Here is a 14,319-nt window from a genome sequence, read left to right on the forward strand (position 1 = left end):
TTACCTCGCCCTGCTAAGCGCAAGCGAAAGGTCAAATATTGCTATCCTTCCCAGGGGTCATCTACTAGCTTATTGGATTTATCTGATACAAGATTATCCGCTGATGAAGACGCCACTGATACTTCAGAGGATGCTCTTTCTGGGTCGGAGTCTGCTGCCTCTAAGCCTCCAGCTGCGGTGGAACCAGACTTTATTTTTAGGATTGAACACTTACGCTTTCTGTTAAATGAAGTTTTGGCTACTTTAGAGGATCCAGAACCTAAATTACCTGAGGAACCTTGTATTCCTAAACTAGATAAGGTCTACGAGGACAGGGTTGTACCACAGACTTTCACGATTCCCGTAAAGATGGCGAATATTATTAAGAATGAGTGGGAAAGACTTGGTTCTTCTTTTTCTCCTTCTTCTTCCTTTAAGAAATTATTCCCGGTTCCAGACTCTCAATTGGAGTTTTAGGGTTCCGTCCCTAAGGTGGATGGCGCTATCTCCACGCTTGCTAAATGCACCACTATCCCGCATGAAGATAGTTCATCGTTTAAAGAGCCCATGGATAAAAAGCTTGCTAGCTACCTATTGGTGTGACTCTTTATCTGAATTGATCGAGGTGGAAGGTCCCCTTGACACGATCCAGGAAAGAATTAAGGCCTTAAGGGTAGCTAATTCTTTTATTTGTGATGCAAATATGCAGATTATTCGCCTGAATGCCAAGGCGTCAGGTTTTTCTGTGCTAGCCCGTGGGGCACTCTGACTGAAGTCTTGGTCTGTGGACATGACTTCAAAATCTAGACTTCTTTCCCTTCCATTCAAGGGGAAGATTCTTTTTGGTCCATACCTGGACTCAATCATATCCATGGTCACTGGAGGCAAAGGTGCCTTTTAACCGCAGGATAAGAAGAAAAAACCTAAGGGACACGGTCCTAATTTTAGTTCCTTTCGTTCGGATAAATCCCAACGCCAGCAGCCCTCTGCGAAGCCTAAACAGTCCAAGGTAACTTGGAAACCGACTCAGTCTTGGAATAAATCCAAGCAGAACAAGAAGCTTTCCGAGTCAAAGTCAGCATGAAGGGGCAGCCCCCAATCCGTCTCTGGATCGTGTAGGGGGCAGACTATCTTTCTTTATGGAGGCTTGGCTTGGGGACGTGCAAGACCCTTGGGTCCTGGAAGTCATCACTCAGGGATACAGGATAGGTTTCAGATCTCATCCACCCAGAGGCAGATTCCTCTTGTCAAACCTGTCTTCAAGGCCAGAAAAACAAAAGGCCTTTCTAGGGTGCGTCTATGGAGCAGATTTGTAGGGCGGCTACCTGGTCCTCCTTACAAAATTTTACAAGTTTGACGTTTTTGCTTCGGCTGAAGCAGCTTTTGGGAGAAAGGTTTTGCAGGCTGTGGTGCCCTCAGAATAGGGTCCGCCTCTCTTTTTTACCCTCCCGTTTCATTCAGTGTCCTCTAGAGCTTGGGTATATGTTTCCCACAAGTAAGGAATGAAGCCGTGGACTCTCCTCATATTAAGAAGGAAAACATAAATTATGCTTACCAGATAATTTCCTTTCCTTCTGTATGAAGAGAGTCCACGGCCCCCGCCCGTGTTCTCCATTGGGCGGACCTAAATTTTTGTTTGTTCTTCTGACACCCTTTATACTCTGATATTTCCCCTACTGTTCCTTGTTCCCTTGGCAGAATGACTGGGATATGAGGGAAGTGGGGGAGGTATTTAAGCCTTTGGCTGGAATGTCTTTGCCTCCTCCTGGTGGCCAGGTTCTGTATTTCCCACAAGTAAGGAATGAAGCCGTGGACTCTCCTCATACAGAAGGAAAGGAAATTATCTGGTAAGCATAATTTATGTTTTGTAAGCTTTGGCAATACATTGTGTGGTCCAAGAAGAGCACCAAACGTTTCCAGCTTTGAACTCGTACAAAAGGAAGGCTGAATAATATCTTTTGAAGCGTGGAAATCTGACACCACTTTTTGTAAGAATTCTGGAACTGTTCTTAAAATGACTTTATCTTTCGCAGAGTAGACTTGCATTGCTGATACCACTCTAGGAGGCGTAATAGCAACTAAAAACACTGTCTTCAATGTCAGATTCCATAAATAGCAATTGAGATGCTCCGCCATCAGATCTATTTCTGGAAGACCCCAATTTCTTACAATCCGATGAAGATTTCTTTCTTCAAACACCATTCTGTTGATTGAATCATCTTCCCGCCCAGAAAATTTGCCACTAGGCTCTGTGAACCATGGAGAAAAATTCTGGATCTGTTCTTAAAACGACTTTATCTTGGTGGAAGACTAAGAAGGGTTCTTTCACGGAGTAGGCTTGCATTGCTGATACCACTCTAGCAGACGTAATAGCAACTAAAAACACGGTCTTCAATGTCAGATTCCATAAAGAAGCAATTTTCAGTGATTCGAAAGGTGCTGTCATTAGACCACTCAAGACAAGGGGTAAGTCCCAAGCAGGGCAGTGAGGTTTGACTAAAAAGTGGATAAGTTACCACAGCTTGAAAAAACTGAATTACAATTGGATGCTGAGTCCATTTTACTCCAGATACAGCATAAAAGTGAAGGTAAAGTTTGGACGTTCTATAAGCATAATTCAATTATTAATATCCTAAGTAATATAATCGCTAACTTTTTTTTATACATAGCATATTGCATTTTTTGAATAAAATAGATTTTTATTTTCTTACTCTGCCGCAAATGCCGCTCCCATTAGCCATTTTCCTAATTTCTGACATTCTTACGTGTAGAGCGGTCCCACCCGCTCTATACGTCTGTCAAAGGCGTGTTCGCGTGGATGAAACGTCATGCGCATACACTTGGAGACGGTCACCAATGCGCATGCGTTACTTGTATCTGGTGTTAGTCAAAGCGCAGGCGTCAATTTTTAATATGATAAAATATATACAATAACATTTATTGAAATAAAATAAGTATATGAAATTGATCCCATCAAGTACGGCAAACATCTAAACTTACTTGAAAATTTGTATCAACCAGTCTTTCTGCAGCAGATAAAGTTGCAATTTGGATAAATAAAAGAACGTATTGAAGGGAATAGAGAGAGAATCGCATCGGGGACGCGCATTTCTTTCAAGGTAGAGAAAATAATGGGAATGCATGCGCAGATGCTCAAATAGTGCAATGACGGCCGCCTAATGGCCAGATTTTCAATTGGCTTTCGGCAAAACGTAACCGGCTAATATATATATATATATATAGTGAATAAGAACCGGATCCAACGAACGGTCTCCGTTTTGCAGAGAGATCCAAGAACAGCCGGCACACAGGTTTTTATCAACAATCCGTTTTAATGTGAAAGAGAAACCAGACGTTTCGGCTCTACCACGAGCCTTTTTCAATGGTATTCAAACCGGATGTATCAAACAAAACACAAACCCACACCTTAAATACCCACCCATCCCCATGTGAGCACCAATCACCATACAGACCTGAGCCACACCCTCCGGCACATAGTAAAAAACCGGGTCTTCACAATACAGCGGATTCTGAACAGACGCGGCGTGACGTCATCACGCAAACAGCGCCGCAGAGAGTCATCAGAGCACCAGGTATCCAAAGAGACACAGTGTAAACAAACATATCCAATCTCCATGGTAATGTGGGAGGGCGCGGATTCAGATATGCAGCTGACAGGCGCAATATTCATGTGATCAAAAAAACAGGGGCCATGAGTAAAAGCCCAAAAAAACAAAATATTAGCATATATGTACAGAAAAAAAGGTATCTAATATATTGTAAAACAGGGAACAATAAGTTAGTATATATAGGTAATGGTTGTAAATACGCTACCTCAACCAAAGGGTAAACAAATAACACAGACCTCTATACCCAGTACGGTATCAAGGCATGTGGGCAGTAGCAGAAATAAACCATATCATAACAAATGATATATTCATATTTGCATCATACACTGGAGGAGTAAGTAGAAACATAGAGCAGGATGACTCCCTAGAGGCCTTTATTTATATTTATAACAGCAGCCAAAATCTATATTGGCATTAAGTCCCCGAGGTGCGACCGTATCCAGGGTGAAAATCCACCGGGCTTCCATCTTCAGCAAGGCTTGACCCCTGTCACCACCCCGCCGGTGGCGAGGCACATGATCAATCAACATTACTCGCAGGGAAGAGACACTATGTCCTGCTGCCGCAAAGTGGCGTGCCACTGGCTGCTCCGACTGTCCCTTATCAATGGCCTGACGGATTACTGTTTTTTGGTTAGCCAAACGTTCCTTGAACGGCGTCACCGTCTTGCCAATATAGTATTTTGAACAAGGACAAACAATTGCATAAACCACAAACTCTGAGGTACACGTAAGTCTGTGTTTGTTCTTGAAACGCTTGTTGTTGTGGGGGTGTTGAAAGGAGGTTCCTGTTAGAAGATTATTACAAGTTACACAATTGCCACATCTGTAGCATCCAGGTTTGCCCCTAGTTAACCACATCTGCTTCTCATAGCAGTGTTTAGGGTCACTAAGCACCAATAGATCCCTGAGATTACTTGCTTGTTTGTATACCAATCGTGGTACTGGCGTATCAACAAAGGGAAGGCTAGTGTCCTTAGAGAGCATCAACCAGTTCTTCTTGATCACACTTTGAACCAACTTAGACCCTGGAGTGTAAGTCGTTATAAAGTTCAGCCGCTTAGGCTGTTCATTCCTGATCCTTTTTATGGTTAATGAGTCCTGTGTTAGTTTCCTTGCTTCACAGCATTGTTGATCTATAAGAGTAGGTGGATAGCCCCTCTCCAAGAATTTTTGGGACATCTCTGCAATTTGTCTCTCTTTGCGGGAGTCATCCGTGTTGTTGCGGACGACCCGCAGGAGTTGAGAGGAACTGACACCATCCCTTTGAAACTTTGGGTGGAAACTGTGATAGTGAAGAATTGAGTTTTTGAACATTTGTTTCAACCAGTCTTTCTGCAGCAGATACTGTTGCAATTTGGATAAATAAAAGAACGTATTGAAGGGAATAGAGAGAGAATTGCATCTGGGCATGCACGAAACGGGAATGCGCATTTCTTCCAAGGTAGAGAAAATAATGGGAATGCATGCGCAGATGCTCAAATAGTGCAATGATGGCCGCCTAATGGCCAGATTTTCAATTGGCTTTTGGCAAAACGTGACCGCCTTTTTCAAATCCTTCCTGTAGAAACTGAAGCAAATGTGAAATTTGGATATCTTCCAAAGAGAGCTTCTTCTGACTCATCCATGCAGAGCTTTCCCATATTCTGTAATATTCTCTTGATGTAGAAGATTTTCTTGCTTGAAGTAAAGTCTGAACAACAAAGAAAGGAATATTCATCCTTCTAAACCTTGACCACCCAGCAGCCATGCTGACAGATGTAATTTTCGGGGACAGGGATGAAGGATTGGACCCTGACTGAGGATGTCTGGAACCTCTGTGAGAAGGCAAGGTGGCTGTACTACTGACCGAAGCAGAAAAGGAAACCATGGTCTTCTCAGCCAATAAGGAGCTACCAGTATACATCTTTCCTTCTCTTTCCATATCCTGTGGAGGAGATGATGAATTAATCTCTAAGGAGAAAACGCATAAGCCAGGTGAAAATTCCAAGGCTGAGCAAACACGTCCGTTCCTAGACTTCCTGGTGACCAATACCTGCTAAAGAAGAGGCTCACTTGACAATTGAGATGGTCTGCCATCAGATCTATTTATGGAAGACCCCAATTTCTTACAATCTGATGAAAGATTTATGTCTTCAAACACCATTCTGTTGATAAAATCGTCTTCCCGCCAAGAAAATCTGCCACTAGGCTCTGTGAACCTGGGAGACAGGCCACAGTTAGATAGGTTAAGTGCTTCTGCGCCCACCTGAAGATTGTTGCCTCTGCCTGTAAACCTTAATCCCTTTAAACCCCTTTAGTATCATGCTTGGTTTTGTGTTTAAAACATCAAATTTTATTAAATGTTTATTAAAAATGGGTTAATGGTTAAAAGCACTCAAGCACTCTTGTATGACTGTATTGTACACTTGTGAAAATAATGTCTTTAGTTATTCAATCCAACTTCAGACATTTGTTATGTGGTTAATTATATCATTAAGAACTTATAATGGTTGCTATTGTAATATAGTTTTGGTGGTAGGTTGTAATAAGAATACTTTGTCAGATAATCTCATGTTGTGTAAGGTCTGTTAGTAGTATCAATTTATCCCTTTAATTTATCATATTCAGTCTACATCGTATAGTCACTGATTTTCCTGGCACACTGTGTCATCTGTTTTCTCAACTCTAAAACTGCCTGTAAACCTGCTTTGCTGTGAGTTCCCATCTGAAACTTTATGTAGGATACTGTTGTCTGATATAATCCTTACTGCCTGATCCTGAAGGAAAGGCTGAAATGCTCGTAGAGCCTGTTATACTTCTTTTAATTCCAGAATATTTGCTGGAAGATTGGAATCATTTTGGCTCCAAATTCCCTGAACATGGGTTTGCTTGCATACTGCAACCCGTCCTGAACTGCTGGAATTTCCATACAGTGTGGCTGGCTTAAGGGTATCCCTTGAGAAAGATTCCTGCTTTTCATATACCATCTAAAATGAGATTTCAGAGACTTTGGAAATGTTAGAGAAAACTGTTTCCACCATTGTATCAGAAAATGAATCAGAAAAGGTCTGGTCTTCCGAGCCCATTTGACTATGTGTATGGTAGACACACCAAGTTGCTTGTCAATGTTCATGAACTCTTCAGAAAACATTTTCGACATAGTAATTTCCGCAGGGGCAGTAGCATTAGCATTATACCAATCAGAGGAACAAGCAGCATATTTATTTTCAATACCCAAGGTCTGATTAACACACAAAGTAAATTCAGATGGATCCCAGTAGCTGGGCAAATCATCTTCCACAATAACATATTCAAGTTCAACAGTAATTTAATTATTTGCAAACAATCCTCCATAAACTTGACCAATGCATTTAAAACACAGGTTTTTATCCTTGAAAGCAGGCTTATTGCAGAACAAACAATTCCTAGGCACAACATCAGATTTTGACTCAGGGCTGCAGAAAGGAGAGAGAGAAAGGCAGAGGTTAAAAGTTTGAGAATAAAAAACAGCAACAGAAAACAAATCACTTACCAACACTCTTTGGGCAACTGGCTCTGCACATTACTAGGATTTAGCAAGGAATCCTGCACAGGAATCCAAATTGTCAGCACAGATGCTCCTTACTTCTAGCAGACAAACACAGCTCCAACGCAGACAAAAAAGCTTAGAACTTCAGCAGCATGGGTGGCACAGGCCTCTTAATCAAGCCGGCTACAAGCGCACGCCGTGACATCATCACCTGGTGCTGGGTCATGAGGTCATTTCCGGTTCCAAGGTGGTGGTGCCCACTGGATCACATGGTGCATACCGACACTTGGTAAAACTCCATAGCAACAGATGGGGCAGTAAAAGCATGCCTCCTGCTATCAAGGAAAGCCTCAATCAATAGGGAACATTAAGCAGCTAGGTTGGAACAGAAGCCTGACAGCATCCACCGTAATTTACCAGGTAAGAACTCCAGAGAGGGACCTAGCTCTGACCATCCTGTGATGAACAGAACTAGGAATGGATGAGGGTGTTCAGGTAAATGGTTATATAGATTAAAAGGGGGCGTGGTTAAAGGAACATGAAACCCACATTTTTTCTTTCATGATTTAGAAAGAGAATGCAATTTTAAACATCTTTCTAATTTACTTCAATTATCTAATTTGTTTTATTCTCTTGATATTCTTTGCTGAAAAGCATATCTAGATATGCTCAGTAGCTGCTGATTGGTTGCTGCACATAGAAGCCTCATGTGATTGGCTCACCCATGTGCATTGCTTTTTCTTCAAATAAGGATATCTAAAAAATGAAGCAAAATAAATAATAGAAGTACATTGTAATGTTGTTTAAATTTGTATGTTCTATCTGAATCATGAAAGAAAGATTTTGGGTTTAGTGGCCCTTTAGTTCTGTCCATGCTCCTCTGGAAAGGGGATCTCACCTTGTCAGTAATGGATAGGTTGGCCAAGATATAATACAAACCTCTTGGATATTAAATAGTGCACAGATCCATCTGTATTTTGCAATTAGGAATGTATTCACTACACAGATTAGTAAACTGTACAGGTATAAGAGTGTATGTGGATCTGAGCTTTCTATATCTTGGCATATTGCAGGTTCAAGTTCTGGAGCCTCTGCCAGCAGTCTTTTGCAAGGGTTAAGTTTTAGCTTGCAGGACATTGGCAGTAAATCTTCTGCACTCTCCAACTCCTCTACTGCTCCTGGATCCAGCACACAGGTAACCTCATACAATCTTTGCAGATGATCCTTTCCTTGGTTGAGTGACATGGGCATCTTGCTTACATAGATATTTCGATTCATTACACAAGTGAGAATAAGTTCTTGTAAAATAACTTTCTGTGACATTGTGTGCAACACACCTACAAAATCAAGGATATTATGCCATTTTACAAAAAATTCCTTATATAAGCATATTCAGTTCTTACCCTTTTTACTGTAAAACCTCTGACTTTTCTGTGGCATCATTTATAATCATTATAATATCTTTATCTTATTTTATTTATTATTTTTCTAATTACTGTAAGATGCAGGTGATATTTTTGACCATTGTATAAACATCAAGCATTCACTTGAAGAAAGGTATAAACTTCAAAGAAAAATGACCCCCTCCCTCCCTGACCCTTTCTCTTTTTACTTTATAAGTCTCTCTATTCAGCAATCTTTATTTTTATGTCTCTCTTCTGGTACTACATATATAAGATGTGAATGGCTTCCTACATTCTCATGTGGTCAGAATAGCAATTCTCATGTATACCCTTCCTGTTTAAGGGTCCTTAAATCACCCTTCTTCCCATGAGCCAATACAAGGGAACGTAAAGGTTAAAATTGTTATACCTTATAGTACTGTATTCCTTAAAGGGACAGTTCACCCAAAAATGTTCTCCCCTTTTTCCCAATGATCCATTTTACCTGTTGGCATTTATTAAATTGTTTACAAGTAGCTCCTTTACCCCTATTTTGGCATTTGAAATAGCTGATTTAGCCTGTGGTATCCATGGAGTATAGGCTATACTGGAGTATAGGCTATTGAATAGCCTTAGTAAACACAGCCAGCAGAAGAAATTACACTTCCAGTGGGGTGCAGGATAGTTAAAGGGACATGAAACCCAAACATTTTCTTTCATGATTCAGATATAGAATACAATTTTAAACAACTTTCTAATTTACTTATATTATCTAATTTGTTTCATTCTCTTGGTATCATTTGTTAAAGGAGCAGAAATGCGCTACTGGTTTCTAACAGAACACATGGGTGAGCCAATGACAATCGGTATATATATATATATATATATATATATATATATATATATACACAGTATGCAGCCAGCAATCAGCAGCTAGAACCTAGGTTCTTTGCTGCTCATGAGCTTTCCTAGATAAACCTTTCAGCAAAGGATAACAAGAGAAGGAAGCAAATTAAACAATAGAAGTAAATTGGGAAGTTGTTTAAAAGTTCTCTATCTGAATCATGAAAGAAAAATGTTGGTTTTCATGTCCCTTTACGTAATAAAATGTTAATTTTCCGTTGTTCTCTCTAAGTATTGAGCTTTGGTTTTCCTGACAAATATAAGATAAGGAAGCAAGTGTGTGTACAGAAAGTGATAACACAATAAGGCATGATATTACCTGAAGCTCAACCTATTGTAATAGGCTGTGGTTTAAAAGCACAAACCCAGCTACTTCATATACACAAATAAACCTGAAAATGCCTTTTCTCATACATTTTATACTCTGCAGCTGGTATAACAAGTCATTAAAATACATTAATATAAAAGATTTTTACAGTGTACTGTCCCTTTAAAGATACACCTTAGCAATACAGTGCATTTGTAGCTGCCATATCGAAGGACTTTATAGGCCTGCTGTTCATGTGCAATCACTTCTCTCTACCTTCAGCAAAAATCTTTTACCTCTCTCCTCCTGTTTTTTTTTTTCTTTCCTGTTTTCGTCGGCTCGCCAAGTAAGGGGAGATTGGAGGGAGGAAGAGGGATGTCTGGTGCAAGATTTCAATCTCACAATGAGATCTTAGTCAAACAGTGAAGCTTAGTGCATCTTTTTTTCAATTGTTTGTTAGCTCTTAATCATAGATTATTGTGCTACACATGTATTCCCTTTAAATTATCATAATTGATTAAATCAAACATTTACCCTATATAACCTAATTTTTTATTTTTTTATTTTTTTTACCTTGAGACCAAGTGTGTGTGTATTTTGATGCGAAATTATAAAAATAACGTTTGTAATAATGAGGTTTTATAGCATGTACAACTATACAAATAAATTGGCTTTTTTCCCTGCTTACCCTGGAAGTTCCAAAGTGGAGTTGGAGGGGCATGAAACACTTCCAGATTACAATATAAAATGGGAGTTTAAAAAGTACACTGCAGTCTTCACCCTGCCACATATCTGTACCTAATTGTCCTTATACGGATAATTAGATACAAATGCGCCAAAGCAATGCAAGTTTTGTGTTATGGATTTGTGCATTTCTTTTCTTTGACATCTTAACTTTTTATTTTTTATTTATATATATGACAGACCCTGGCAGTTAAAGCTCCTGCCCCTCTTCAGAATTTGGCCACAATTACTACTGGAACAGGATCTATTTTGCGCACTATTCCTGTAGTTACTGCCTCGTCTTCCCTCATTTCGTCAACTGCTGGAAAACCCACTTCCATACATCAGTTGCTTACTAATGGGGGGCTGGCAAAACTGGCCAGCAGCCTTCCGGGCCTTGCACAGTTATCGAGCCCTAGTGCAGGTAAGGAATATTAATCCAACCAGTGGAGATATTTTGGTCTGTAACATCAATTAACATTCATAACCTCCATTTTTTATCTTTTGAAATATGCTCATCAGGTTTAAAGGCTCCAACTACTATCACAGTTACACTCCGAGGCCAACCCAGCCGTGTTACTACACTTGGCCAGGTAAGAATAGCGTAAACTCACTCGAAAGCAGATGATGTCCACCAGGTAGTGAGAATTACACCAGTTTGACATCTTTGTTGATTTAAATCGAAGGGATGTCTACTATAGTTCTTATGCTGATAAATAGTTTGTGAGTTATCTCTACATTTTAGTATGGAATTAGAAAAATATTTTTATTGTAATATTGAGATATTTAATGAGACTGGTCAAGTATCTTGTGTTACAGCTGAGCAAAAATTTGTATTCAAAGGATGGGTAAATAATGTATGTATCTGTAAACATTGTGTGTTCTCCAGCAAACACATCCGCTTCTTGTTTTAGTTAGTATTTATCATTTATAATACTCAGGCTTCCGAGTCCAGCTGCACTGTCTCTGCTAGCAAACTTCTTCCTCCAGCTGTAACGGAACAATGCAAGCCAATCAGTGAACGAACTTCTGGGGACAGAATCTTACCTCTAGCTCGGGCTGTTACCCCTCCAGCAGGTAAGAACCTCTCCCTATTTATGCCATGTGTATATTTTATTTATATATATATACAGTATATATAGATATAGATATATATATAGATATATAGATTCTTTTCAATTCTGTGAAAATCAGTTGATTTAAAATAAACACTACATACATTTTGTGATGTGTAACATTTAAAGCTGTAAAGATGGGGTCAAAGCTAAACACATTAGTAAAGGGGTAGAGGGTTGTGTGTTACTGAATCTGGATCTGCATCTAGAAACTAACAACAAGATTACGAGTTGTGCGTTAGGCTGAAAAAGCAGTGTTAACAGGTCCTAATGCTGCTTTTTCACTACCACTGCTATTACGAGTCTTACAGATTTAGAAGCACCACACACTTCTTTGACCTTACCGCAAAACGACTTACGTAAACTTCGTAAACCCTTTTTTCTATGGGACTTCCATAGCTCTGGTATTACGAGTCTGTCCTGGCAGGCCAAAAAGTGAGCGGTACACCCTCTACCTCCAAGATTCCTAACACATTCTAAAGTTAGTAGTTATGAGTTTTACACTACAACCCATAAACTACCTATTAACCCCTAAACCGAGGCCCTCCCGCATCGCAAACACTAAAATAAATTTCTTTCATGTAATTAGCAAGAGTCCATGAGCTAGTGACGTATGGGATATACATTCCTACCAGGAGGGGCAAAGTTTCCCAACCCTTAAAATGCCTATAAATACACCCCTCACCACACCCACAATTCAGTTTTACAAACTTTTCCTCCCGTGGAGGTGGTGAAGTAAGTTTGTTCTAGATTCTTCGTTGATATGCGCTTCGCAGCAGGCTGGAGCCTGGTTTTCCTCTCAGAGTGCAGTGAATGTCAGAGGGATGTGAAGAGAGTATTGCCTATTTGAATACCATGGTCTCCTTCTACGGGATCTATTTCATAGGTTCTCTGTTATCTGTCGTAGAGATTTCTTCTCCTACCTCCCTTTTCAGATCGACGATATACTCTAATATACCATTACCTCTACTGATTCTCGTTTCAGTACTGGTTTGGCTATCTACTATATGTAGATGAGTGTCTTGGGGTAAGTAATTCTTATTTCTATTTATGACACTCAAAGCTATGGTTGGGCACTTTATATGTAAAGTTCTAAATATATGTCTATAAACTTATATTTGCCTTGATTCAGGATAATCAGTATTCCTTTAAAATTCAGACTGTCAGTTTCATTATTTGGGATAATGCATTTCAAATTATTTTTTCTTTACCTTGAAAATTTTCAATTGACCATTTTTTCCTGCGTGCTGTTAAGCTCGCGGGGGCAGAAAATGTTTCTTTTTATTGCGTCATTTTTGGCGCGGACTTTTTTGGCGCAAAAATTTGTCATTTCCGGCGCCGTAGTTGACGCCGGAAGTTGTATTCTGTTAACGTCATTTTTTGACGCATGCGTATTCAGACATGTGGCGTCAGAGGATGTGGCGTCATATTTGGCGCCAAATAATGTGGGCGTCGTATTTGGCGCCAAAAAATGTGGGCATCTTTTTTGTTCCAATTTTTTCCTCACATTATTTAAACCTCACTTTTTTATTGCTTCTAGTTTCTAGAAGCTTATTATTTTGCATTCTTTCCCATTCCCGAAACTGTCATTTAAGGAATTTGATAATTTTGCTTTAAATTTTGTTTTCTCCTGTTAAGTGTAGTCAGTCCACGGGTCATCCATTACTTATGGGATATTAACTCCTCCCCAACAGGAAGTGCAAGAGGATCACCCAAGCAGAGCTGCTATATAGCTCCTCCCCTCTACGTCACACCCAGTCATTCTCTTGCACCCAACTAATAGATAGGATGTGTGAGAGGACTGTGGTGATTAAACTTAGTTTTTATATCTTCAATCAAAAGTTTGTTATTTTAAACGGCACCGGAGTGTGTTGTTTTCTTCTCAGGCAGAATTTGAAGAAGAATCTACCTGAGTTTTTTGTATGATCTTAGCGGACGTAACTAAGATCCATTTGCTGTTCTCGGCCATTCTGAGGAGTGAGGTAACTTCAGATCAGGGGACAGCGGGCAGGTTCACCTGCAAAGAGGTATGTTGCAGTATATTATTTTCTAAGGAATGGAATTGACTGAGAAAATACTGCTAATACCGATATAATGTAAGTACAGCCTTAAATGCAGTAGTAGCAACTGGTATCAGGCTGATATGTATGTATGTTTACACTTAAGTATTTCTGGGGAATGGCACTTCACTGGGAAAATACTGTATGCATATAACTTTTAGCCTAACTTGCAGTGTGAACGACTAGCAGCAGGCTTTTAATGACATTTCATAAATTAGATTTTAAACGTTTGCTGGCATGTTAAATCGTTTAATTATCTGAGGTACTTGGTGAAAAATTGTTTTGGGCGTTATTTTCCACATGGCTGTCGTTTGTTTTAAATTAAAACAGTTTACTGAGCTTCCCTCACTGTTGTATTGTGAGTGGGAGGGGCCTATTTTGGCGCTTTTACTACGCATCAGAAATTCAGTCACAGTCTGCCTTTTTCTCCCTGCATGATCCAGGACGTCTCCACAGAGCTCAGGGGTCTTCAAAACTTGTTTTGAGGGAGGTAATCACTCACAGCAGACCTGTGAGACTGTGCTTTGACTGTGATAAAAACGCTTATATTTTCAATTGTTATACGTTTTTTTCTGATATTAAGGGTTAATCATCCATTGCTAATGAGTGCAATCCTTTGCTAAATTTATGCTTTTGCTGTGAAAATTGGTTTCTATAACTAATCCGGTTCATTGTTATTCAACTGTGACAGTTTTTCTGTGCTTCTTAAAG

General features: G+C 39.7%; 1 protein-coding gene across 1 annotated transcript in view; it reads left to right on the forward strand.

Moving 5' to 3' along the window:
- The window catches only part of KANSL3 (KAT8 regulatory NSL complex subunit 3), a 311,300-nt gene that overhangs the window by 258,123 nt on the left and 38,858 nt on the right, over positions 1-14,319 (forward strand). The window contains exons 19-22 of the mRNA XM_053717821.1: positions 8,192-8,313; positions 10,635-10,857; positions 10,956-11,026; positions 11,375-11,510. Of these exons, the coding sequence (XP_053573796.1) occupies positions 8,192-8,313; positions 10,635-10,857; positions 10,956-11,026; positions 11,375-11,510 (552 nt within the window). The remainder of the gene's footprint in view (positions 1-8,191; positions 8,314-10,634; positions 10,858-10,955; positions 11,027-11,374; positions 11,511-14,319) is intronic.

This window comes from Bombina bombina, chromosome 6 (assembly GCF_027579735.1).
Source record: "Bombina bombina isolate aBomBom1 chromosome 6, aBomBom1.pri, whole genome shotgun sequence".
Taxonomy (NCBI): Eukaryota; Metazoa; Chordata; class Amphibia; order Anura; family Bombinatoridae; genus Bombina; species Bombina bombina.